Raw genomic sequence first — 27,337 nt, 5'->3', positions numbered from 1 at the left:
CCACCAATTCCCTGGTGAGTACAGACTCAATTTCCCTGAAGTAAAGAAAAACTCCAACAGGTCTTAAAAAAAAGCTTTATATAAAAAGAAAGAAAATTACATACAAATGGGCTCTCTGTATTAAGATGATACAATACAGGGTCGATTGCTTAAAAGAATATTGAATAAACAGCCTTATTCAAAAAGAATACAAATCAAAGCACTCCAGCACTTATATTCATGCAAATACCAAAGAAAAGAAACCATATAACTTACTATCTGATCTCTTTGTCCTTACACTTAGAAACAGAAGACTAGAAAGTAGAAACTGCTTCTCCAAAGCTCAGAGAAAGCAGGCAGGCAGACAAAAGACTCAGACACACAATTCCCTCCACCCAGAGTTGAAAAAATCCGGTTTCCTGATTGGTCCTCTGGTCAGGTGCTTCAGGTGAAAGAGACATTAACCCTTAGCTATCTGTTTATGACACACCCTCCTGCCCCTCTGTTGGCTAGCCAGAAAGAAGCAACTGAGAGAGTATGGAACTGACTGTGCCCCTCGGTCAGGGCCAGTGCAACCCATTAGGCAACCTAGGCGGTCGCCTAGGGCGCTAGCATTTGGGGGGCGGCATTTCGGGTCATTCGGTGGCTGATCTTCGGCCAGCCCGTTCGTCGGCAGCATTTAGGCGGAGGGACCTGGGGCAGGTGGGCACGGGGAGGGCCGCCTGCAGCAAGTAAGGGGGAGGAGCAGCACGCAGGGGAACCGCTCCCTGCCCCAGCTCACTTCTGCTCCGCCTCCTCCCCTGAGCATGCAGCCCCACTCTGCTTCTCTCCCTCCCAGGCTTGCAGCGCCAAACAGCTGAGTGGCGCTGCAAGCCTGAGAGGCAGGAGAAGTGGAGTGGCAACAGCATGCTCGGGGAGGAGGCGGAGCAGAGGTGAGCTAGGGCGGGGAGCTGCCGCACAGCTTCCTGGGCCGGGGGAGCACTGCTGCAAGGGGGGGGGGGCGACTCAGGGCGGAGGGGGGGTGAGAAGCTGCCGTGGGGAGGTGCCTTAGGGTGGAGGGGGGGGGGAGCTGCCATGGGGGGGGCACCTCAGGGCTCGGGGCAGGGCACAAGGTGGAAGTTTTGCCTAGGGCACGAAACATCCTTGCACCCGCGCTGCCCTTGGTGCATAAGTGCATGTCACCAGAGGGTGCTAGAGCCAGCCCGACGGATACTGCTCAGGGAAAAATCTGCGGTGAATGTGTATGCAATGCATGCACACTTAATGTGGAATGGACATGAGCAACACATCTTGAAGAACAGTTACAAAAAGGTTAGTAACCTTTCCTCTAGTTCTTGGACCCCCTTTATGCCATAGGCAGAAGCTAGTGTACCTATAGAAGATAAGCCTCTCTAAGATTTCTCACCCTCATTTCCAAAAAAGGTGGAGAAAGCTTTAAATTTTGGTAATAAAATATAATTTATTTTCATCAATTGTTTTAAATCATGACCATAAATTAAATATTAACAATTCTCACTCAACAATATCTGCATTATCAACACAAACAGTAAGAAGCAGAAATGTATAATTAGAATTTTAGCACACAATTGATTGGGAAAAGAAAGCAAAATGTAAGTAAGTGGAACAGCAATGGCCAATTGTTTACATAAATCTTTTGTCCATGTAGATGCCATAATAGTGATGCAGTAACTCTTGAACAGTGGACAAATACAGGCTATAACAACAACCCCTTATCACTGTTTTTAAATAGCTACTGCTGCATTGAGGTAAAAATCACGTGAAGTACTTGAGTAAAAGGAATATAAGCTTTGTCATTTATGCTATGATGTTGGCAGAATCATTCTAGATTCTTAGTTTTTATGTTAAAACTTCTCTTTTATCTAATACTACATTCACACAAGCTTCAAATCTAAGACTGGAAATATCAGTACCATACTGACCAGTGTAACTTATAGAAAGAGTGCAAAACACCTCCACTTCCCTATCTTGGTATAATAAACATCCTGTACACAGTCTGTTTTCCATTTTAAAGAAATCATTTACATTACAGCTTCTGCTTCTTTAACATTAAAAAAACCTATACATATAGCTCACAATATTTACATATAAGACTATTCTTACAAGAGAACATAAAATGAATGTGTTAAAAGTGCAGTAGTGATTAACATTCCTTCTATGATTAAAGGCACAGCTGGTTTCAATATAGATTTATTTAACCATGTGCAGTTGACAGTCCCTGCCAACCAAAGGGTAAAGCATTTTCAGAAGAAAGTTTAGCCTGGTTTGACTGCCCGGCCATAAATCTTTTCACGGTCTCTGATGTTCCAGGTCGCAGCCAGGGGTCTGTTGCTACTGTGTCAACAGAGGTGGGCCTTCTGTCACCTTTATATGGAAACTGCTTCAAAATGTCATCAGCATCTCCCAGGGAAGTATCACCACCTGTGGAGGAGGAGAAACAGGCTTATAGTTTCCTCTAAAATAATCTCATCAAGACAATGCAACCTTCTTGTTACATTTAATGTTTATTCCTTCTACATATTTAATGATATAAAGGATGAGAGACCTGTTATCACCCAAATACTTATCAATGACATGCCTCAAATGCAGCAAGTCTATATAGGAACAGGCCATATCTGTATTAAATTTAAGGTTCAGTAGATATGAAGATACTGAAAGCCTTTTTTTGGTCATGATGCTCTCCAATGTCCCATGGATTTTTTGAGCAGTTGCTGCCTCATAAAATGCTCACTGTCACTGGACAGAACTGGGTTGCAAATACACAAGCCCTCCTCCATACCTGATGGTTGACATGGAGGACTGTTCTTGCTCTCCGATAGTGAGCCTGCTTTTGTGGACTGGGGTCAAACACCCCACTGAAAAGTCAGTCAATGAGTCTGATACAAAAAAGGAGCATTCAAAGGTTATAAAAAAAACAAACGGATTGCCAAACACTGTCTTCTTTTGCCTATATACATATACCTCTTTTCAGCCCAAGGGTGACTAAAACACTTCAGGCCTGATGCAGAGTGGGTTTAACTTCCCTGCAGGCAGAAGATATGTCTATACATCACCTCCCTAACTGGCTACCCCAATGTTTTATATATTTTAAACTGGTCTCGCACATTTTATTAGATTAAATCACATGCTCCTCTCTCCCACAAAGATTTGCTCTTACAATCTGGTACAAGGAGCTCATTGCTATTGGTACATGGAAAAAAAAAAAGCATACTTCATGTAAGTATAAGGAATTACCACAGGTGGTATTAATGTGAAGAAGCATTATTTTAATAAACTGAAATATCTCAAACTGAAAATCCAGAATGTTCTAAAACAAACAAACAATCTACAGAGACGCTTTCTATATGGTCAGTCTTAACAGTTTATAATAACCGCTTAGTTAATTTATGGAAAATCCAGCATTCTATAGGACATTGGCTAAAAATAATTCAAACGTTAAAATCACCACCATCTCCTACATCAACAAGCAAAGGGGCATGAGGTCTCCTGCACTCTGCACAGAAGCAATTCACTGTTGGGACTGGTGCATTGTCCATAAGATCCTGTTGTCGGCTGGTGGACTCCTACCAGGGACCTCTTCACCTCTCAAACCAACAGCAAATGCATCCAGTACTGCTTTAGGGGAGGGCTTGGTTCCCTTTTCCAGGGTGATACCCTAATCTTCCCCTGGTTGGATCAGTTCAATTATGCCTTTCCCCCTCTGTCACTTCTGCTATGAGTCCTGCATGAGGTCAAGTGGAAGAGAGCGAGGGTCATTTCTGATAGCCCCATTCTGGCCTCGCCAGTTCTGCTTTCCTCTTCTTCTCTGCATGTCAGCACGCTCCCCACTTTCAGTGCCACCTCTCCCAGAGCTACTCACACAATAAAGGTAGAAGGATTTGGCATCCCTGATGCCCAGACTCTTCACCTCCAGGCTTGGATTTTGGATGGACATCTTCATTAGAGTGGGAATGTTTGTTAGCAGTGCAGAACATCCTCTCGAGTAGCAGAAAGGAGTCCACAAGGCGATCCTATGAGACTAAATGGAAGCATTTCATCTTTTGGGTCCAGCAGAAGGGTCTTGTCCCTGAGGATGTGGACATTCCTCTTCTAGACTACCTCCTCTCCCTAAAGATGCGTAGCCTTGAGCTCAACTCTGTCAAGGTCCACATGGCTGCTCTCAGTGCCTTTCACGCTCTGCTGGAGGGGCATTTTTTCTTTATTCACCCATTGACTTCCAGGTTTTGGAAGAGCCTCCTTTGAAGCTTCCCTCCTATTCAGTCCATTGCTCCCCAAGCAGACCTCAGCCTTGTCCTGAAGACACTGGCAAAGTCACCCTTTGAACCAGTGGCCCTGTGCTCGCTCGCTCTCTCTCTCCTCTCCATGAAGGTCGCCTTCCTGGTTGGTATCACATTCGTGAGATGGGTTAGCAAACTGGGGGCCATGATGACGGACACCCCACCCATTTACTACATTTCATAAAGACAAAGTTTCGCTATGCTTGCACCCCAAGTGTCTTCCTAAGGTTATCTCTAGTTTTCATATCAACCAGCCTATCCACTTAGCTTCTTTCTTTCCAAAGCCTCACACCTTGGTGAAGGAAAGACACCTTTACTCCCTTGACATCAGCAGGGCCCTGGCCTTCTACCTGCAGTGGATGAAACCCTTCAGGAAGTCCCCCAAACTGTCGCTATAGCTGAACACATTAAGGGGCAAGTGATTTCCATTCAGAGGATTTTGAAGTTGGTGTCAGGGTGCGTTATGCTCTGCTACCAATTATCAGGGCTGTCTCTGCCCTGTGGGATATAAGTCTGCTCCATCAGAGCACAAACAATAACTACAGCTGTGCTTCACGATGTGCTCTTACAGACATATGTAAGGCAGTCACATGGAGCTCAATACATACCTTCTCTTCCCATTACGCCTTGGTGCAAGACTGCTACGGATGCCTTGTTCAGTGTGGCTGTTCTCTGTTCCATGGTTCCATCATTTGGGAGAGGTGGCAGTGAAAGTGGGGCATGCACTGACATTCAGAAAAGGGGAAACCAGAACTGAGGAGGCCAGAATGGCGCTATCGGAAAAGAACGTCTCACTCTCCCACCTGACCTTGTGCGGGACTGACAACAGAAGCAACAGAGGGGGAAAGGCGTAACTGAACTGATCCAACCAGGGGAGGACTAGGTAAAAGGGCACCAAGCCCTCCCCTGAAGCAGTACTGGGTGCATTTGCTGTTGGTTTGAGAGGTGAAGAGGTCCCTGGTAGAAGTCTCCCAGCAGTTGAAAACGCTGGTGACCACAGCACCATGAAGCTCCCACTCATGGTCGATCACAAATTTCCTGCTGAGAGAGTCTGCAATCATGTTTTGAGTGCTGGGAAAGTATGCTGCAGACAACAGGATCTTGTGGGAAATGCACCAATCCCAAGCCCCCTTGCTTGTTGATGTAGCAGATGGTGGTGTTGTCTGACATGTTGAGGATGTGAGGGGAATGGATGGGAGAAACACTCTCTCTCTCTCTCTCTCTCTGGAAAACCATGAAGTTCCAGGATGTAGATGTGCATCCGGGACTCTCGAGCAGTCCATGTCTCCTGAGGCATATGCTCATCCATGTGAGCCACTCCGAACAAGGCATCCGTAGCAGATGATGCATCTGTGATAACTGTTGTGGAAGGAGAAGACAGAAGGAATGGTATCCCAATACAAACCTAACTCAGATCCATCCACCAGTGGAGAAAAGAGAGGAAAGAACCTCATGGGGAACAGTGAGTAGAAAGTCTATAGAGTGTTGCATGGGAAAGCCGAACCTCTGGAGCCACAGTTGTACGCAGCAAAAGTGAAGGAAGTCATGTAAATGCAAGCCGCCACATGGTCAAGAAGGGAAAGGCAGGTTCTGACTGGGACAGAAGGACTGGATAGCACCCTGTAAATTAGCTCCTGCAGGGTCTGGAACCTGTCCTCTGGAGCTAGGCATGAGCTGAGATCGTGTTGATGCGTGTCCCCAATGAATTCTAGGGATTTAGTGGGATCCAAAGTAAATTTTTCGACATTTATGCTGACCCCCAATGAGGAGAGGAGTGTGAGCAGCATAGAGGTCGAGGCTTCAGCTTCCTTTCTTGATCGGGCCACAAGCAGCCAGTCGTCGAGATAAGAGAATATAAGAACACCTTGACATCAGAGGTGGGCTGCCACTACCGAAACGACTTTAGGGAAGACTCATGGAGCAGTGGTGAGTCTGTACTGGAAGTGACGACGACCTGCCATGAATCTCAGGAAGTAGCTGTGGGTAGGATGGATATGCTTACTTTCATGTGCATCATGCATATCGAGACCTGTAAACCACATGCCTCTTTCTAAGGAAGGAACGATGGCTGCCAGGGTGACCATACAAAAAACTTTGGCTTTCATATAAAGCAGTTGAGACAGCAGAGGTCGAGGATCTGTCACCAACCACCCTTCTCCTTGAGGACTAGGAAGTGGGTGGAATAGAACCTGCTCCCTGACAGGTTGAGGGAACAGGGGTTGAGGGAACAGGTTGAAGGAACACCCCCCTTTGCACCAATGAGTCAACTTCTAGGGCAAGAATATGGTCTTGAGAATGATCCCCGAAGTGGGGTCGGGGCGGGGATGTGGGTGAGGTAGTGTTTTGAACTCGATCATATAGCCATGTCAAATAACATCCAGGACCCACCTGTCTGTTGTTATCGCACTCCACCTTGGTAGGAAGAGCACTAGGCACCCTCCACAGGGAGTGGTTCAGGTGCATGGTATGAAGCATGATGGTTAGCGGCTCTCAAAGTGTACTCAGAAACAACAATTCTGTGAAGATTGGTCATAAGATGCAGAAGGTTGTCACGACGATGAACCTGAGGGACAGGATCACTGGATCCTCTACCATTCGCAAGGAGGCTCACAGGACTGCTGTTGGAAGAACTGGGGAGTTCCAAATCGCTGACTTGGCGGTAGGCAGTAGAACTTGCACTTGGGTGCCAGTGCGTCAATCCTCAGCAATTGGAGAGTGGCTCTAGACTCTTCGAGGGAGTGAAGGGAGTCAACAGCCTTCTTGACTGAAGAGATGAGACTCATCAAAAGGAAGGACCGCAGTGGTGATCTGGAACTCCCTCAGGAAACCAGACGAATGTATCCAGGACTCTCTTCAGATGACAATCTCCACAGCCATCATGCGCGAAGATGTGTCTGCTGCATCCACTGTTGCCTGCAGCATTGTCCCCACAACCAGCTTCCCTTCCTCTAGAGTAGTCTGGAATCAGGCTTGATTCTGCTGGGGCAGTTTCTCTGTGAAATCCATTAGCTTGCTGTAGGTAAGGAAGTCATATTTCACGAACAGAGCCAAGTAATTTGAAATATGAAACTGGAGACTGGCAGAGGAAAAAACATTGCAGCCCTCTTTATCTGCTGGGGTATGCGGGTGCTGCTGATGGGCCCATTCCGTCCCTGCCTGAATGATGAGGGAGTTGGGTGGTGGGCGAAAAAGAAACTCACGCACCTTTGGAGGCATGTAGTACCTCTTCTCTGCCCCTTTGGGGGTGGGTGTGCAAGTGGCTGGAATGTGCTGGACAGTTTGGGCCAGTTGAAGGATGGTCTCGTTGACTGGCAGGGTCACTTGGGCCAGTACTGAGGTATGCAAGTGTCATAAACAGATAGTTAAGGGTTAATGTCTCTTTTACCTGTAAAGGGTTAAGAAGCTCAGTGAACCTGGCTGACACCTGACCAGAGAACCAATAGGGGGACAAGATACTTTCAAATCTTGGTGGAGGGAAGTCTTTGTTTGTGATGTTTGTTTGGTTCGTTGTTTGCTCTCGGGACTGAGAGGGACAAGACGTACACCCAGGCTTTCCCAATCGTTCTGAATCAGTCTTTCATGTTTCAAAATAGTAAGTAATAGCCAGGCAAGGAGGTTTAGTCTTGTGTTTGTTTTCTTAACTTGTAAATGTGTCTTTTTGCTGGAAGGATTTTTACCTCTGTTTGCTGTAACTTTGAATCTCAGGCTGGGGTGGGGGGGGTCCCTCTAGTCTATATGAATCTGAGTACCCTGTAAAGCATTTTACAGAGATAATTTTTACCTTTTCTTTCTTTAATTAAAAGCTTTCTTTTTAAGAACCTGATGGATTTTAAAACAAGGAAAAATCCAAGGGATTGACTCTGAACTCACCAGGGATTGGTGGGGGGAAAGGAGGGGGGATGGTTAATTCCTCCTTGTTTTAAGATCCAAGGAGTTTGGATCGGTGTGAAGCTTCCCAAGGCAACCCAGGGAGGGGAAAAGAAGAGGTGTCAAACAGATAGTCAAGGGTTAATAGAACAGAAGTACTTCATGTCTCTTTTGCCTGTAAAGGGTTAACAAGATCAGTGAGCCAGGCTGTCACCTGACCAGAGGACCAATCAGGGGACAGAATACTTTCAAATCTTGAGGGAGGGAAGTTTGTGAGAGTGCTGTTAGTTTTTGGTGGTTGTTCACTCTGGGGGCTCAGAGGGACCAGACGTGCAACCAGGTTTTTCTCCAATCTCTCCGATACAGTCTCTTATATGTCCAAAATAGTAAGTACTAGGTAGATAAGGTGAGTTAGGCTTATGTTTTTTTTCTTTATTTGCAAATGTGTATTTGGCTGGAAGGAGTTCAAATTTGTATTTTGCTGAAAGGATTTTTATTTGTACTTGTATACTTAGGCTGGGAGGGTATTCCCAGTGTCTATAGCCGAAACACCCCATAACATATTCCATCTTAAATTTACAAAGATAATTTTTACTGTTTTTTCTTTCTTTAATAAAAAGCTTTTCTTGTTTAAGAACCTGATTGTTTTTTTATTCTGGTGAGACCCCAGGGGACTGGGTCTAGATCCACGAGGGAATTGGTGGGGAGAAAGGAGGGAAGGGGGAGAGAAAGGTTAATTTTCTCTCTCTGTTAGGATTACTTTCTCTCTCAGGGAGAGTCTGGGAGGGGAATAGAGAAGGAGGGGGGAAGGTGAATTTTCCTCTCTATTTTAAGATTCAAGGAGTTTGAATCACAGTAATCTTCCAGGGTAACCAGGAAGGGGAAGCCTGGGAGAGGCAACGGTGAGGGAAAGGGTTTACTTTCCTTGTGTTAAGATCCAGAGGGACTGGGTCTTGGGGGTCCCCAGGCAAGGTTTTGGGGGGACCAGAGTGTACCAGGCACTGGAATTCCTGGTTGGTGGCAGCGCTATAAGTACTGAGCTGGTAATTGAGCTTAGAGGAATTCATGCTGGTACCCCATCTTTTGGACGCTAAGGTTCAGAGTGGGGGTTTATACCATGACAAGAGGGATGGTTAATTCCTCCTTGTTTTAAGATCCAAGGAGTTTGGATCTGTGTAAGCATCTTAAGGCAACCCAGGGAAGAGAGAGTCTGGGGGGAAAAGGAGGGGGACGGTTAATTTCTCCTTGTTTTAAGTCCCAAGGGGTTTGGGGCTTGGGTTCCCCAGGGAAGGTTTTGGGGGAACAGAAAGTGTGCCAGTCACAGACTTCTGGCTGGTGGCAGCGTACCAGATTTAAGCTAGTAATTAAGCTTAAAAGCGATCATGCAGGTCCCCACTTCTTGAACTCTAAAGTTCAAAGTGGAGGACAAAAACCTTGACAGCAAGATATCAATTAGTTGATGTTGCTTATCTTACACTTCCTCCAGTGGGATGTTGAGGGCACTAGCCACCCTATGGAGCAGATACTGGAATTGCTGGTAGTCATCCAGGGGCGAGAAGGGAGCCAAGGACACCGTGGTATCCAGGGAAGACAAAGGGAAACACTCAGGTTCTGGTGGTACCGTCAGAGAGTCAGACTAAAGCAGCAAGTCTTCTAACAGCAGTTTGGAACGCCTGCTCAATGATGGCTGAAGGGGGGAGACAGTAGACTCTTCACGAGCAGAGTGGGAAGGTTCCAGTGGTGGATACTCGGCCACGATCCCCAGTATGGCCATCCCAGCAGTTCTGATGGATGCTCATGAGGGCCACACGAGCAGGGTACCAATGACCCCAGTGTTGTGTAAAGGGAAGATATTGCCATTGAGCTGGCAGGGCCTTGGAGTAGTCACACCAGCAGTACAGGAAGGGCAGATCCTGAATGCCGTCCGAGTCCTCCGACCCTGAGAAATCAGAGGTCGGTTCAAATGCAATGCTGTTGGAATGTTGGAATAACAGGAGCCCGGGGGAGTGGGTGGGAATACAGCTCAAAGCAGGCAAGTCTAGCGTGTGGAAACACACCCTCCGAGGAGACAACATAATACAACGGCAGGAAGACCTTTCCTCAGAAGTCTCCCCGACTTGGACGATGCTGTGATGAGAAGGAACCAAGGGCACGGTCAGTCAACCCCACCCTTTATCACCTTGGATGTAACCATAAGGTGGATCAAAGGCGCATGCATGGACCAACACACACTATTACCTTCAAAAGTTCCAGCTCCAGACGCATGGCACAAGCGTATAACCCTCAGTGGAATACAATAGGAACCATTAAAGAAGAAGAAGCAGTTATAGGAAGGGACTTTCAACTGATAATTAACTCCTTATTCAAATTATCTTCTCTCCTCTATTCCCACTTCAATTCTTCCATTACTCCTCGTTCCTCCCAATTCACTTGTGAGGATATTACATCTAAGTTCTAGGAAGTTCTTACCACTCTTCAGGTGTTATAGAAATAACTGGTCAATAGCTTTACTTGTAAAGTGAGTAATGAATGACAAAAGGGAGAGGGAAAGAAGGTGGGTAAGGAAATAGCTTTTATTGGACCAACTTCTGTTGGTGAGAGAAGCTTTCAAGCTTACACAGGTCTTGGAAACTTACTCAGAGTGTCACAGCTAAATACAAGATGGAACAGATTGTTTGGCATAACTAGTTAAGACTAAGGCTGCATGTCTGTCATGGAGGGCCTCATAAAAGAACTGGTTGTAGAGGGCTCTCTTGGTTTGGGTGATCATGAGCTAATGCAATTTAAACTAAATGGAAGGATAAACAAAAATAGATCTGCAACAAGAATCCTTGATTTCGAAGGAGCTAACTTTAAAAAATTAAGAGAATTATTCAGGGATGTAGACTGGACTGAAGATTTGAAGTATCCAAAATGTGAAGGAAGGTTGGAATTACTTTCAGTCAAAGTTGCAGAAGTTATCTGAAGCCTGAATTCCAAGCAAGGAGAAAAAAATTGTAGAGAAGGGTTGCAGCACAAGCTGGATGAGCAAGCATCTCAAACAGGTGATTAAGAGAAAGCGGAAAGCCTACAATTAATGGAAGATGGAAGGAATCAGCAAGGAAAGTTACCTCTTGGAGGTCAGAAAGTGTAGGGATAACGTGAGAACTACCAAAAGCCAAGCAGAGTTGCACCTTGCAAAGGAAATTAAAACCAATAGTAAAAGGTTCTATAGCCATATAAATAAGAAGAAAACAAGGAAGGAAGTGGGACCACCAAGCACTGATGATGGCGGGGGAGAATTAAAAATTATCTAGGCATGGCCCAACACCTAAACACTTTGCCTTAGTTTTTAATGAAGTTAATGAAGAGTTTGGGGTAGTGGCAGGGTGGCTAATGGCAACAAGGATATAGAGGTAGAAATTTCCACATCTGAGGTGGAAGTCATACTCAAACAGCTTCTTGGGGCTAAACTGGGGGGCGCAGATAATCTCCATTCAAGAATACTAAAGGAACTGGCACATGAAATTGCAAGTCCAATAGCAAGAATTCTTAATGAATCTGTAAACTCGAGGGTGGTACTCTGACTGGAGAACTGCTAATATAGTTCCTATTTTTAAGAAAGGGAAAAGTGATCCAGGAAACTACAGGCCTGTTAGCTTGACCTTAATTATATGCAAGGTCTTGGAACAAATTTTGAAAGAGAAAGCAGTTAAGGACATATAGTTGAACCGTAATTGGGATAAAATACAACATGGTTTTAAAAAAGGTAGATTGTGCCAGACCAACCTGATCTCCTTTTTTGATCAAATAACTGATTTTTTAAGACAGAGGAAATGCAGTAGATCTAATCTACCTGGATTTCAGTTAGGCATCTGACACAGTTCCACATGGGAAATAATTAGTTAAACTGGAGAAGATGGGGATTAATATAAGAACTGAAAGGTAGATAAGGAACTGGTTTAAGGGAGAATACAACTGGTCATATGAAAGGTGAATTGTCAGGCTGGAGGGAAGTTACTAGCGAAATTCCTCAGGAATCAGCGTTGGGACCAATTTTATTTAACATATTTATTACTGACCTTGGCACAAAAAGTGGGAGTGTCCTAATAATATTTGTAGATGACACAAAGTTGGGAGGGGATTGGAATATCATACAAGAAGATCTGGATGAGCTTGTAAACTGAAGTAATAGAAATGAGATGAAATTTAATAGTGCAAAGTCATGCATTTAGGGACTAAAGTATTTTTGCTATAAGCTGGCGATTTATCAGTTAGAAGTGACAGAAGAGAAAGACCTGGATGTACTGGTTGATCACAGGATGAGTATGAGCCATCAATAGGAATATGGCCATGAAAAAAACTAATGCAGTCCTAGGATGCATCAGGCAAAGTATTTCCAGTAGAGACAGAGAAGTGTTAGTATCACTAAACAAGGCACTGGTGAGACCAGAATTGCACATGGTATTCCAGATGAGGTCTCCCATGTTTAAAAAAGATTAATCAAACTGGAACAGGCGCAGAGAAGGGCTACTAGGTGATCCGAGAATGGAAAACCTACCTTCTGAGAGGAGACTCAAAGATCTTGGCTTGTTTAGCCTAACCAAAAGAAGATAGGAGAGAGATATGATTGCCTTCTATAAATACAGTAGAGGGATAAATACAGGGAGAGAGAAGTTATTAAAATTAAGTGCCAATGTGGACACAAGAACAAATGGATATAAACTGGCCATCAACAAGTTCAGGCTTGAAATTAGGCGAAGGTTTCTAACCATCAGAGGAGTGAAGTTCTGGAGCTCACACAGGAAAACGATAACAGATGAAAAACACCACATCACCTCTGGGTAAACACTTTTCACAAAGCTATCATTCTATACCTGACCTATCCGTTCTCTTCCTCAAAGGAAACCTACATAACACTTTCAAAAGATAAGCCTGGGAGATTAAATTCATAACTTTGCTAGACAGTAAAAATCATGGACTGAATAGAGACACTGGATTTATGGCTTATTACGATAATCTATAGCACACTAACAATCCCCCCCTCCACTTCACCTTGAAATATGTCTTAACTACTGATGTCAAACAAACTATTCCATCTTGTATTTAGCTTTAACACTCTACATAAATTTCCCAGACCTGAAGCAAATCTCTGTGAAGCTTGAAAGCTTGTCTCACTTACCAACAGATGTTGGTCCAATAAAAGATATTACCTCACCCACCCTGTTTCGCTAATATACTGGGACCAACATGGCTTCAACAACGCTGCATAAAACAAAGGGGCAAGGGGAGCAGGAAAGACACACCGTACAATCTAACACTTATAGATTATTAGGGTTCATTTCTCACTAAAATCCCTGAAGCAAAACAGGCTCTAAACCAAAGATTACATTTAATTCTTGTCATGTTTAAGTCAGTCACACTTTTAGTCCCTCTCTCTGCTTCAGGTTCACCCAGCAAGAGTAGGAAATAGGACCAGCATAAATATGGGACAGCTCCAAAGAATCATGTAGGGAAAAAAACAGATTTCTCCATGCCCCCAAGTGACAGTGAACAGTGTTGGGGTTTCCCCGAGACCTGTTCCACTTGGTTCCCCAAGAACTCATTTTGACTTCAGTCTTATCACTCAGGTTCCTTTTATTTGGTATAGAGCAAAGCTACATTGAGTTGATCAGACTCAAGAGAACGAGGTGGGTCTAGAGCATACCACACTATAAAGTTACATAGAAGCACTTTACCTTACCATCTTTATCAAGACTAACAACATATACATCCTTAACTATATATTGCATCATATGCTTCTGGATTGGCTTGGTTGCTTTGCAGGAACCAATCCCTGTGCAGCATGCTCTGGCCACACAATGTGCAGGCACACGTACTCTTTACCTCATCTTATATTCCAGGCGTATCTTGTTTATTCTAAATGGTACCAGAGTGTTCCCCTGTATCTTAGCCAGTAAAGACATCCAGTCTCTAGCCTACTGATTCATTTATCTTCTCAGTCATGCCCACTAAGAAATATGTCAAGTTACTTATATCCAGGCCTACAAAGAGAGAGAGGGGTTGTGTGCTGCAGGGCACCGCAATAATCTGGCTACAATTAAGCCTTCCACCTTTGATCTTGAAACTCCCTCCTACTTCTGAAAGGAGGGGAGAGCACAGACCTCTGACTCTTCAGGCCTAGACTTCTCCTTTGCTTCAGGTTGGGACTTCTCAGAAAGAACCCCATTGGTACGTCATACAGGCTCCACACAATCCAAAGCCAGAGGAAGTGATGATGGCATCGAGTGGGAGAGGCAGCACAGGTGTTGCACCTCTCTTTCACAGTGGCCATCCTGTACTGAGGATCTAAGAAAATCTCAGAAGGGGGAACAAAGTTTCTCACTTAAAAAAAATCAGGGCCCCCTGGAGGCACCAAAGATCTCTGTTTCTATAGATAAACATATTTTGAAAAAAAAAAAAAAAAAAGACCAAGTCTGGTCACTTACTCACTATGACCATCACTTTATAAAAGTGATGGTCAAAATTATTGAGTCCAGAAACTGGTGATGAAAAAACTAACCTATTAAGAAAAAATACAGAAGTTTGGAAAAAGGATTTCGATATCTGATTACTCTGTATTAAATTCCCAGAAAACACACTCCAGCAGAAAGCTTATACAGTTACTCACTTTTGTTAATTAATAACAAATATCAATTGATAGCCCTTCTTTAGCAAATTTTCTTCTTGTATCTGTTATTTCTAACTGTTACATGGTATCAAAAAGTTTTACTTTGAAGAAAACATTGTTACTACCCACCCTAGACTTGGCTGCATCTCCAGGGAAATGAAGTGATCCACTATCTCCCCCTAACAAGGGAAGAACTGATGTGCTAACTGCAAAAGGAATGATAACTTACCTTACTGTAACTGTGGTTACCTGTTTGCTTGGAAGTAGGTAGTAGGAGTCCTACTTAAACAATGACTGCAGGACATCGCTACCAAAGTGGGCATCCAAGCTGGAAGCCTCTACCAAAAAGTTGTATCTTGAAAAGGTGTGGACCAAGCTCCACGCAGCTGCCCTACAGATTTCAGAAATAGAGACATTCTTCAAAACAGGTGGCAGAAGCTGCCTTAGCTCTAGTGGTATGAGCTCTAAAGTGGGCAGGTGGTTCTAACATAAATACCGGTAACTCATATCCTGCTCTTAAACAGTTGGAGATCCATTTTCATAATCTCTCTGAGGAAAAATACCTCAACCTTAATCCTTTCAGCAAAGGCAATAAACAGTCCAGGTGTGTTCCTGAACAATTTAATCTTGTTAAGATAGTTTGACAATGCACCGTATTACCTCAAGTGTATGAAGTTTTCCTTTTCCCAGGGTTGAGTGAGACTTGAGGAAGAAAACCAGATGATGAATAAATTGGTTAATTTGGAACTCAAACAACTCCTGTCAGGAACTTGGGATGAGACACGAGAGTAACTCTATCCTTATGAGACACTGTATAAGGGGTACCCATCGTGACTGTGCAGACATCCTCTACCCTCTGAGCTCATGTAATAGCTACTAAAACAGCAATCTTCATGGAAAGTGATATAGGGAACAGGATACTAACGGCTCAAAACAAGGAGGGGGCCAATCAACCCTGTTAATATTATATTGAGGTCTCAAGAGGAAAGGGGCTCCTAAACAGAGGGAAAAACCTATTATGTACCCTAGGGAACCCTGTCACTATAGGGTTGGAAAATACAGAATGACCCTGTATAGGAGGGTAATATGCATATATTGCTGCTAGATGTACCCTTATGGAGCTGACAGAAACTCCAGATTGCTTAAGGGCTAGTACATGCTGAAATGGGTGATGTCAAAGGAGAGAGCTGATGCTGAGCTGCCTAAACAAAAAACTTCTCCTTAGCTTTTTTAAGTCTAGTTTAAGGCTTTCCTGATTCGGAGTAGAATTTTGGAACAGCTTTTGGTGGATGTCACCCAGCTGGCATCCAGGTTGCCAGATGTCACAGATTGGGGTCCAGGTGCAGGATCTGACCATTGGTCTGCAAGACTATGTCAGACAGAGCAGGCACAGTGTTTGGGGCTTATGTTGAGAGGTTCAACAGACTTGAATTTCAAACTGTCTGCCAATGCTGCAGATCTTTCAGTTTCCTCAGTAGCATGGGAATCAGGGGAAAGGCCTGTATTAATCCTGGTATCCAGGGGATGAGAAAGACATCTGACAGGGAGCCAGGACAGGAGCCCCTCTGGAGCAGAACATTTGACATTTCTTGTTCTGGTCTGTGGCAAGTAGCTCTACTGATAGATAACCCCACCTGAGAAAAATGTTCTGCAACACTGCATCCTTGATCAACTCCTCATGGCTATCTGAACTGTCTACTGAAGTAAATGGCTAGTGAGTTCTGAATGACTGGTAGATGCAGGGCCAGTGGTATGATCTAGAAATGAATATACCAATTTCAAAGTCAGACAGCTTCCTGACAGAGCAGAGATGACCTGGCTCCTCTCTGTCTACTGATAAAATGCATAACTGCAGTGTCTGTCTGTTTGCACCTGGACTGTGGACCATGGAGTAAAAGCAGAGATGTTTTATACCTCCAGATGGATGGCTCTCCACTCTAGGCATTTATGTATAGGTGAGATTCCTGAAGGAAACACACCCTGAGTTTAAAGATTATGTCAATGAGCTCTCCCAACCTGTTTGGAGGCATCTGTCACCAGTTTTGGTAGGTCGAGACACAGAAAAGGGTATTTATTGCACACATGACAAGGGTCTTTCCACCAGTTTAACAAGGAGAGGCTGCTTTAAGGGACCATTACCACCATGTTCATTTGGTGCCTTGTGAGTAGATACGCTGATTTCAACCACCCTGGAATGGAGGGTAGGTGAAGTCTGGCAAACCACATTAAGTAGGTGCATGAGGCCACGTGTCCCAGAAGTCTGCTGCATGCTCTTACTGATATCTTTGGCTGAGCTTCAAGTGGTTGAAACCACTCTGGGCATCCCAAATGCTCGTAGTCAGGACTATCTTCTCATCACCACAGATGTGGCCACAATGTGTGCCACTGTACTGGATGTATCGAGAACTGTATGTAGGGAAATGCAAGCCACCAGTTGCCTTTTGTTCATTATAGATTCTAACTCTTCCTTATACTCCATAGGAAACCTGCTTGTAAATTGAGACAGCTTGTCCCAGTGGAAGTAACTGTACTTTCTGAGAAGTACTTCATTATTAGCTACTCTCATTTGAAGACTGGGTGATAAGTAGATTTTACATCCAAATAAGACCAACTTTTCAGGGTCCTTCTCACTAGTTGTTGGCTCGAGAGATCCTTGTTGTTTGGCCTTCTTCTGGACAGCATCTACAACCAGAGATCCTAGCACTGGGTGAGAGCAGAAATACTCAAATCCATTAGAAGAGACTTGATACCTTCAGTCTGCATACTTGGATGAGATCTGTCATAGATCTTTTGCAGGTTGTAACACTAACAGGCTCATCATGTGTACAAATAAGGGTCTACCAGGCAAGGAATGGTGCAGGATGTCCAGCAGATTGTGATTTCTCTTGAACCATCTTCCATAGTATGTTGAGAGCCTCAGCCATACATTTAATGAGGTCTTGGAGTGCCTTAAAACTGTAAACTGGAGCAGACATCAAAGGGTTTACTGCTTAATTGAGAAAAGATGAGGAAATTGCAGCCAGGATTAGTTCTTCTCCCTCAGCTGTTTGATCTGTGTCATTCTCCAAACCTACCTCTCTAATATCTGAGACTGCAATACTTGACTGGCTAGCAAAGTCTATACTGGGCTCTTGGGAAAAGGGGATCTAGCTCTGGAAGTGGGGGGCAGTAGCCGCAGGGTTATGTGAATGAGGTTGCATCCCAGGGCCCCCAATAGGCTCAGGCTGATAGACATATGGGTAATGGACTACGGGACACAGAGGAAGATTCCAGGAGGCCCGTCTTCTATGAGATCCATGTCTTTTCCTACTGAGAGAGCAGTCCCTACAGTCCTTCCCAGATTCCCACTGGGATCCCCATGGAGGGAAAGCAGGGGGAGTGGGAGAGAAGTCCCTGTTGTGCACCAACAGGGAGGATTAGAGGTGAGGCAATCCCTTCAGGTGTATAAGCATGCTAATATCCCCTCTACTTGAGTAGAGGATGGCATTGGTAGGGGTTCCTAGCACAGGGGTAGGCAACCTATGGCACATGTGCCGAAGGTGGCACATGAGCTGATTTTCAGTGGCACTCACACTGTCCGGGTCCTGCCCACCAATCCAGGGGACTCTGCATTTTAATTTAATTTTAAATGAAGCTTCTTAAACATTTTTAAAACCTTATTTACTTTACATACAACAATAGTTTAGTTATATATTATAGACTTATAGAGAAAGATCTTCTAAAAACGTTAAAATGTATTACTGGCACGCGAAACTTACAGTGAATAAATGAAGACTCGGCACACCACTTCTGAAAGGTTGCCAACCCCTGTCCTAGCATATTAACTGATAAAAAGGCTTTCTTTTAATGCCAATGGGCAAAATAAAACTATTTATACCAGAGGTTTACAAACTTTTCTTATTGTGTCTCCCCTTCCAGATCTACCAGCTGCCCACATACTCTTGCCCTTCTCATTGCTGATAATTTGTGTGTTATTCTTAACACTACCTGTCATTAGCCATCTGTTCGTATTTCACTGTTACATACAGATATAGTTGTAGTGTGACATAGACATAGACTATCAGGGTTGGAAGGGACCTCAGGAGATCATCTAGTCCAACCCCCCTGCTCAAAACAGGACAAATCCCTAGATAGTTTTTTTTACCCCTGTTCCCTAAATGGCCCCCTCCACGATTGAACTTACAACCCTGGGTTTAGCAGGCCAATGCTCAAACCACTGAGCTATCCCTCCCCCAAAAAATCTCCCCCTAATTTTGAGCTCAGTTAGACTGAACAGTTGCTGGGCAACTGAACACGCGCCGTACAGTGATTGGAGGTGAGGGCTCTGTATGTGAGAGTCTCTAGGTATCTGTTCTCACTGGTACATATTGAAGTAAACTAACTACTGTATTTTATATAACTAATTCCCAGAGTTTTAAAGCTTCATCTGAGTAGCCTACTATGAAAATGCAATCAATAAAATAATTAATAAGTAAAAACCACCATTACACAATTTCTCCCCCATAGTCCCCAGAGGTACCCTCAGGGGTATGCATTTTACACTTTGGGAATCCCTGATCTACATTATCAACACACACCAGTTTACTCATAACTAACAATTCAGTAACAGGATAGTGTTTATTGCTAGAAAAGCAGGTGGACACAGCAAGGGTTCCATCTTGCTGCCACAAGGGGAAAGAAGGAGCCAAGGGATGGCTGAACCACCTCCATCCTTTATGACCTGGAGTGGGGAGGTGGTCACAAAGACAATGCTGGCCAAAAGAATCCAATCTCACATGCATAAGTCCCATGGGCACCAAGAATGGAATCCACATGGACAATCACTAAAAGACGGACAGGCTGTGCTTAGATTACACTAAATGCCATTGTAAAATCCAACTTCTTAATCTAGTAAAATACTACTAGTTAACATAAATGGATAATAAGAAGGAAGACCCTCATTCAGAGATATGGCAGTCAAAGTAGCAAAGGAAGAAAAGGTGGACACTGGCTCAAAAAAAGGAAGACCAACCAAGTTATATATAATTAATAGCAACTTTGTTCACACAATACTAAGTGAAACCATGGGGGTTGTGATTGAACAAGAGAAGAAGTTGGGTAGATAGACAGGAGAGGACTGAATATGGTGAAAATATATTTGAATTATATGGCATAAGGAGGGTTTGGAAAGAGTTTAGCTGCAAAGAAGACAGAAATGAATAGAAGGCAGAGTAAAAGCACAAAAAAAGTCAAACATGGGTTTTTCACCCCTGTTGCTCTATTGAATGAAAATTACAGTGAGCTAGTGATGACAGGAACAACTCTGGTTGTAAAAGTGCCATTTGCTACAAAATCAAATACATACAGTTTGTAAAGCATTTTGTGATGTCTTCTGAATAATGGCTGTCAAATAAAAAAAATACTGGTTTTAAAACTGCTTAGACAGGATGTTGATTAGTTTATACTCAAAGATGGGATTTGAGACTTATGCCAAAGAGTATTTTCAGCGCAACTGAGTGTGTCCCAAAGTACTGACTGGGGGACAAATCAGTACATGTAATTAAAACCAGACTCTTTCAGAACAAAAAGGAAAAGCTTCTCCATAGTCAGCCTGTGGAATTCTTTGTGACAGCAGCTCAGAGTTCAGTACTGCTATTTGAGAATTTTATCACCAACATAATCTGTAGTTACATGTGCCAAAAGTGGAGTAATGAAACATAATACTTCATAGCATGCACTGATCTCCACAGGAGGTAAAAAAAGAATATAGCTTCCATATTCATGGCTCAATTGGCCAGGTGCATTATGGGTTTTATAGAAAGGTTTTAGTTCTTTTCACAGATGCATTAGATATTAGGTTGTACACCATTATCCTAGTCACAACACAAGTCTTGAGTTGGTATCTCATATCCTTTCATTTTCCTTATTATATCCCTGACCTCTCAAAACTTGCAACAAACTTCAATTCTAAGCTTTTTTATCAACTGATTTTCCAACAAGCCAGTGATGGAGAGTATTAAATTATGTCAAAATAATCTAATTTGACTGTTTTAGCCAATTTCTTCTTGTTTAGTCTACAAGTAGTTTGCCTGTTAATATCTGTTTCTTTATCTTTAACATCCAACACAGTCATACCTAGGTTAACAGATTTCTTCTGCAACTCATTCAGTCTTCGCAATCGTTCCTCATTCCTGGCTTTCAGCTGATCAACATTGAGACTGGAGCTTGAGTGCAAAGAGAAGCTGTCAGGCTGTGGCGGCAGTGACTTGCTAAAAGGGACATCATCCTGCAGATTTAGAAAACATGGGATGATTTCAGTAAATATGACGCTCCTGCTGAAGGGCCATTAGGTATACAACAACTCATTTATACTATGTATATACACATAATCTACAGCCATATAATATGTCGTCTATTGAAATAGGAAACACAGTAATTGTCATCTAATCTACTGTATTCTCTCTGTTGCCAATACCAATGTTTCAGAGGAAGATGCAAGAAACTCCACAATAGGCAAATCTCCTTCCAATTCCTAACAGTTAGAAATTAATTTGCCCTGAAAAAGAGGTTTAATATCTCTTCCACGCATTAGCTACTGTAACTATAGATATAAATGTCTAATTCCTTTTTGAATCTTGCTAAGTTTTTGATCTTAATGACATCCTGTGGTAATGAGGTCCAATTTAACTACATATGTTTAAAAAAAAAGGATTTCCTTTCATCAGATTTCAGTTGTCACCTTTTGATTTCATTGATTGTTCCTTTGTTCTTGTGTTATAAAAGAGAATAGAAGCTCCCAATCCATCTTCTCGATACTGTACCAATCATTATTTTATATACTTTTATCATGTCCCCTCTTATTAGTCACCTTTGTAAAGTAAACTACCCCAGTCTTCTCAATCTCTCTATACAACAGTTTTTCCATACCACTACTCGTATTAGTCTCTCCTCTCAGAAACCCCTGAGATTTGTCCATCAAATGCAAAAGAGATGTGCAGGGGTGGGAGGAGAAATATTTCATACATACAGTAAATTCCATTGCTTTCTTCTTTATTCGTCTCCTTTCCCTTGCAGATGGTGGTGGCTGTGAAGATAAATTAACTTCTTCGAAAGCTGGAAAGGTTTCCCCATTAGTGCCTGGAAAAGGGAAAGTGAACAAATCTCTCAAGAAAATCAATCACCACTGTGATAAGTCTGATTACATTTAGTTGTTAAACAAGCAGTGCTAATATAACCCACACAACTTGACACAGATACACTAAACAAAGAAATCCACATGGACACCCCATGGGGAACCACTAAGCTTAGTGATACTGCATAACAATAACTTGTATGTAATGGGTATGTGTGATGCTTTTCAGAGGACTCAGAAAGGCTCCTCACTACCAGCTGCCCTTAGAATGAGGAAGCCTTGTTGTACCTGTCAGAGGTCAGCTCCCAATTCTGCTGGCCATGAGCAACACAAGCACTCCCTTCCAGGCTTAAGCAGGCCCTCCTCTCTCTCTACAGGTCAGTGATAGGCACACTCCAACCCTCGAGCTCTCCAAATATCTTCCTGGAGCAATGAGTTTCTTCCAAAGGAACAATACACACCAGCTTACCAGTTTCCCTTCAGATCACCGCTCCATTTAAACCACAACACTTACATTTACACTGAAATCAAGCAAATGTTTATTTAATAAAGCCTGGACATTAAAATAATAGCAAGTGGAAATACTGGAAACAAACGGTTACACACAAAATAAAATCATAACATGCCTTCTAGGGCCTGGACTCAATTAACAACATGCTGTCTCGTCTAATGAAGTTTAGCTCACCTAAAGTCTTAGCAGTGTTTTCCAGCCAGGGTGGCTGTGATATTCCTTTTGCAAGACAGAACACACTGACAGTCCCTCTCCTCAGTGAAGGATTCCGGGTGTACTTCAGACCCCACAAATTATACCCCCAAAATCAATTGTCTTTAATCAAACATGATGCCCCCTGCTGTGTTTGTTTTTTCCTGAAGATCTTCTCTTATGTGAATTCACAATCTCTTCATTAGCATCAGGCTCAGTAATGTAAAAAGTCTTAAACTGTAAGCCACAAATACATTTTGACTAACCAGAGAAATGAGCATCTACTACTCCCTGACTAAACAGAACCTGTTTAAATCACCCTCTGGTGACCCGTCTTAACTCACATACCCGAAGAACAGAATTTTCAGTATAGACAAATAACTATCTAAATATCATCCATACAGACATCTTGCAATGATTAAGATGACCAATGTGTTACTGGCTGTTAGTAGAGACTTCACTGACATCATTCGGCTCACTATTATGCAGATATCAGACCCAGGGGATCCCTGTAAACTCCTGTACACCTCTTATGCCCTCTGCCAGTTGGCGCTTTTGGTATTTCTGTTTATAAGGGAGATCTATGGGTGATTGTGTTCCTTAACAACTTTCTGTAATCAGACTTCTTGATCGTATCTGAGTTATTAACATATTATTATGTAATCAGGCTAAGTCCCACTTGTATTAACAAGCCCCCCAAAACTATTCAAACAGGATCAAGTTACAAATATGTATCCTCTGACTAATATAGATGTACCCTCAAGTGGTGTTTATGTCCTTCATGTCTTTCTCATGATGATCCTGTCTTCCTTTAACAACAGTTTTCAATCCCTCCTTTGCTGTGAAACACACACAGTGTATGAAACTTGTCTCCACTGCCTATTTCAGGCTCCTGGTTTCCATCTTTTATGCCCAACAACGTAAGTTTGGTATCTGGTGTAGGCCTTGCTAGAGCGCTACGCATGGCTAACAGTATGAACCAAAGGCAGTGAACCAAAATAGGCCTTGTCAGAAGTGTAACATCTAAGTATCACCTAACCAACTAAGCACATTCCTGACTGGAAAAGATGGTACAAGAACAAACAGACCCCTCATAAAGGTACAGATGAAAATGTTTTGTTCGTACTATAGGGTACAAGGTGGTAACAACATCTGGAATGTAATATATATGTATAAAAGGAGAAGTCATAGGCCTTTGTCCTGGCCTAGGAGATGACACTATGTCAAGGACAACAAAGAGTCCTGTGGCACCTTACAGACTAACAGACATGTTGGAGCATAAGCTTTCATGGGTAAATACCCACTTCATCAGGTGCCACAGGACTCTTTGTTGCTTTTTACAGATACAGACTAACAAGGCTACCCCTCTGATACTATGTCAAAAGAGACACTACCGTGTCGCAGGTATACCTGAAGTTCTCACAACCTTTTTTGGCATTTTGTAACATACTTTCAAGCAACATGGAAAGAAGAATTGGAACAAATAAGTTGTGATTGTTTTGCATTACTTTTTGATTTCATAATACTTAGCCAGCTAACTCAAGTATTAAATAAAAGCCACAAGAGCTCTGTGTAAGCTTGATGTTTGTTTCTTTCACTAACAAAAGTTAGTCTAATAGATGAAGATATTACCTCATATACCTTGTCTCTATAACTAAAAATATCATTTAAAAGTCAACCTTAAAAACACCAGTATTTTTGGTGACGATACATAACAATACCATCATTCTTAGTTTCTGAAATATTTCCACAGTATATTGTGATAAAATCACATGCTTACCAGAAGAACCAAGAATAGAAGCATTTATTTCACCTCTGCTTCTTATCACAACCTGTTTCAGAGCCAAAGATGTTTAAAGTAAGAGGAGGTTACTAACCTTCCGGGAGATTACTAACCTGCATGGTCCTTATCTGTATTCCACAGTGGGATTACACATGCACACCATAAGCCTGGAGCCAGAGAAATGAAAAGTAGTGTCCATTGGTGTGTGCATGTGCCCTGGCTCACCTTGTGCCTCTGAGCAAGGTGATAAAGGGTTAGGCAGATCGACTGCCTCTCCAGTTCCTTGTCCATCGGGAATCAGAGAAGATCCGCAGCAGTTAGTGGAATACAGATAGGGATCATGCATTTCGAAGAACCTCCAGTTACAGGTAAGCAACCTCCTTTTCTTCTCTGAGTGATGGTCCCTATTGTATTGCACTATGGGTGATTGACAAACAGTACCTAAGTAGGAGGAGGGTGCAAGGATATGGATGGTAGGCTTGAGCAGAGAACCACTGACCTGAAGGCGGCATCAGCAGCAGAGTCATGTCTCAGGGCATAATGCCTCGCAAACGTGTGAACAGAACATATCCAGATATATGTTGGGAAAATAACACAGCGGGGCACAGACTATCCAATAAGTTCTTGGACTGCATTGCAGACAACTTTTTATTTCAGAAGGTTGAAAAAGCTACTGGGGGAAGCTGTTCTAGATTTGATTTTAACAAATAGGAAGGAATGCACTGAGAATTTGAAAGTGGAAGGCAGCTTGGGTGAAAGTGATCATGAAATCATAAGAGTTCACGATTCTTAGGAAGGGCAGAAGGGAGGACAGCAAAATAGAGACAATGGATTTCAGGAAGGTGGATTTCGGTAAGCTCAGAGAGCTGATAAGTAAGGTCCCATGGGAATCAAGACTGAGGAGAAAACAACTGAGGAGAGTTGGCAGTTTTTCAAAGGGACCTTCTTAAGGGCCCAAAAGCAAGCTATTCCGCTGGGTAGAAAAGAGAGAAAATGTGGCAAAAGACCACCTTGGCTTAACCACGAGATCTGTATGATCTAAAAAATAAAAAGGAGTCATATAAAAAATGGAAACTAGGACAAATTACAAAGGATGAATATAGACAAACAACACAGGAATGCAGGGGCAAGATTAGAAAGGCAAAGGCACAAAATGAGCTCAAACTAGCTACAGGGATAAAGGGAAACAAGAAGACTTTTTATCAATACATTAGAAACAAGAGGAAGACCAAGGACAGGGTAGGCCCACTGCTCATTGAGGAGGGAGAAATAGCAACAGGAAACTTGGAAATGGCAGAGATGCTTAATGACTTCTTTGTTTCGGTCTTCACTGAGAATTCTGAAGAAATGCCTAACGTAGTGAAGGCTAATGGGAAAGGGGTAGGTTTAGAAGATAAAATAAAAACACGAACAAGTTAAAAATCACTTAGAAAAGTTAGATGCCTGCAACTTACCAGGGCCTGATGAAATGCATCCTAGAACACTCAAGGAGCTAATAGAGGAGGTATCTGAGCCTCCAGCTACTATCTTTGGAAAATCATGGGAGACAGGAGAGATTCCAGAAGACTGGAAAAGGGCAAATATAATGCCCATCTATAAAAAGGGAAATAAAAACAACCCATGAAACTACAGACCAGTTAGTTTAATTTCTGTGCCAGGGAAGATAATGGAGCAAGTAATTAAGGAAATCATCTGAAAACATTTGGAAGGTGGTAAGGTGACAGGGAATAGCCAGCATGGAGTTGTAAAGAACAAATCATGTCAAACCAATCTGATAGCTTTCTTTGATAGGATAACGAGTCTTGTGGATAAGGGAAAAGTGGTGGATGTGGTATATCTACACTTTAATGAGGCATTTGATACGGTCTTGCATGATATTCTTATCAATAAACTAGGCAAATACAACTTAGATGGGGCTACTATAAGGTGGGTGCATAACTGGCTGGACAGCCATACTCAGAGTAGTTATTAATGGTTCCCAATCCTGCTGGAAAGGTATAACAAGTGGGGTTCTGCAGGGGGTCTGTTTTGGGACAGGCTCTGTTCAGTATCTTCATCAACGACTTAGATATTGGCATAGAAAGTACGCTTATCAAGTTTGCAGATGATAGCAAACTGGGAGGGATTGCAACTGCTTTGGAGGATAGGGTCATAATTCAAAATGAACTGGACAACTTGAAGAAATGGTCTGAGGTAAACAGGATGAAGTTTAATAAAGACAACTGCAAAGTGCTCCACTTAGGAAGGAACAATCAGTTTCACACATACAGAATGGGAAGAGACTGTCTAGGAAGGAGTACGGCAGAAAGGGATCTAGGGGTTATAGTGGACCACAAGCTAAAAATGAGTCAACAGGGTGATTCTGTTGCAAAAAAAGCAAACATGATTCTGGGATGCATTAACAGATGTGTTGTGAGCAAGACACAACAAGTCATTCTTCCGCTCTACTCTGCGCTGGTTAGGCCTCAACTGAAGTATTGTGTCCAGTTCTGGGCACCGCGTTTCAAGAAAGATGTGGAGAAATTGGAGAGGGTCCAGAGAAGAGCAACAAGAATGATTAAAGGTCTAGAGAACATGACCTGTGAAGGAAAGCTGAAAGAATTGGGTCTGGAAAAGAGAAGACTGAGAGGGGACATGATAGCAGTTTTCAGGTATCTAAAAGGGTGTCGTAAGGAGGAGGGAGAAAACTTGTTCTTCTTAGCCTCTAAGGATAGAGCAAGAAGGAATGGGCTTAAGCTGCAGCAAGGGAGGATTAGATTGGACATTTGGAAAAAGTTCCTAACTGTCAGGGTGGTTAAACACTGGAATAAATTGCCTAGGGAGGTTGTGGAATCTCCATCTCTGGAGATATTTAAGAGTAGGTTAGATAAATGTCTATCAGGAATGGTCTAGACAGTATTTGGTCCTGCCATGAAAGCAGTGGACTGAACTCCATGACCTCTCGAGGCCC

The 27,337-nt window shown here is 43.0% G+C and overlaps 1 protein-coding gene across 10 annotated transcripts in view; it reads right to left on the bottom strand.

The window, feature by feature from the left end:
* Positions 1–1,418: 1,418 nt before the first annotated feature.
* CSPP1 (centrosome and spindle pole associated protein 1) overlaps positions 1,419–27,337 on the bottom strand; it is a 165,022-nt gene continuing 139,103 nt past the window's right edge. For 9 of the 10 annotated variants that reach the window (XM_050940615.1, XM_050940614.1, XM_050940616.1 and 6 more), the window contains 3 exons: positions 21,797–21,906; positions 20,905–21,055; positions 1,419–2,418 (listed from right to left, as the gene is read on the bottom strand). In XM_050940615.1, the coding sequence (XP_050796572.1) occupies positions 2,192–2,418; positions 20,905–21,055; positions 21,797–21,906 (488 nt within the window). In that variant the 3' untranslated portion in view covers positions 1,419–2,191. Of the gene's footprint in view, positions 2,419–15,113; positions 15,182–20,904; positions 21,056–21,796; positions 21,907–27,337 lie in introns of those variants that run through there. The other variant, XM_050940623.1, reaches the window with a different exon arrangement.

Source organism: Gopherus flavomarginatus, chromosome 2 (assembly GCF_025201925.1).
Source record: "Gopherus flavomarginatus isolate rGopFla2 chromosome 2, rGopFla2.mat.asm, whole genome shotgun sequence".
Taxonomy (NCBI): domain Eukaryota; kingdom Metazoa; phylum Chordata; order Testudines; family Testudinidae; genus Gopherus; species Gopherus flavomarginatus.
Note: the sequence above shows the minus strand (reverse complement) of the source record. Positions and strands in the feature narration are given on the sequence as shown.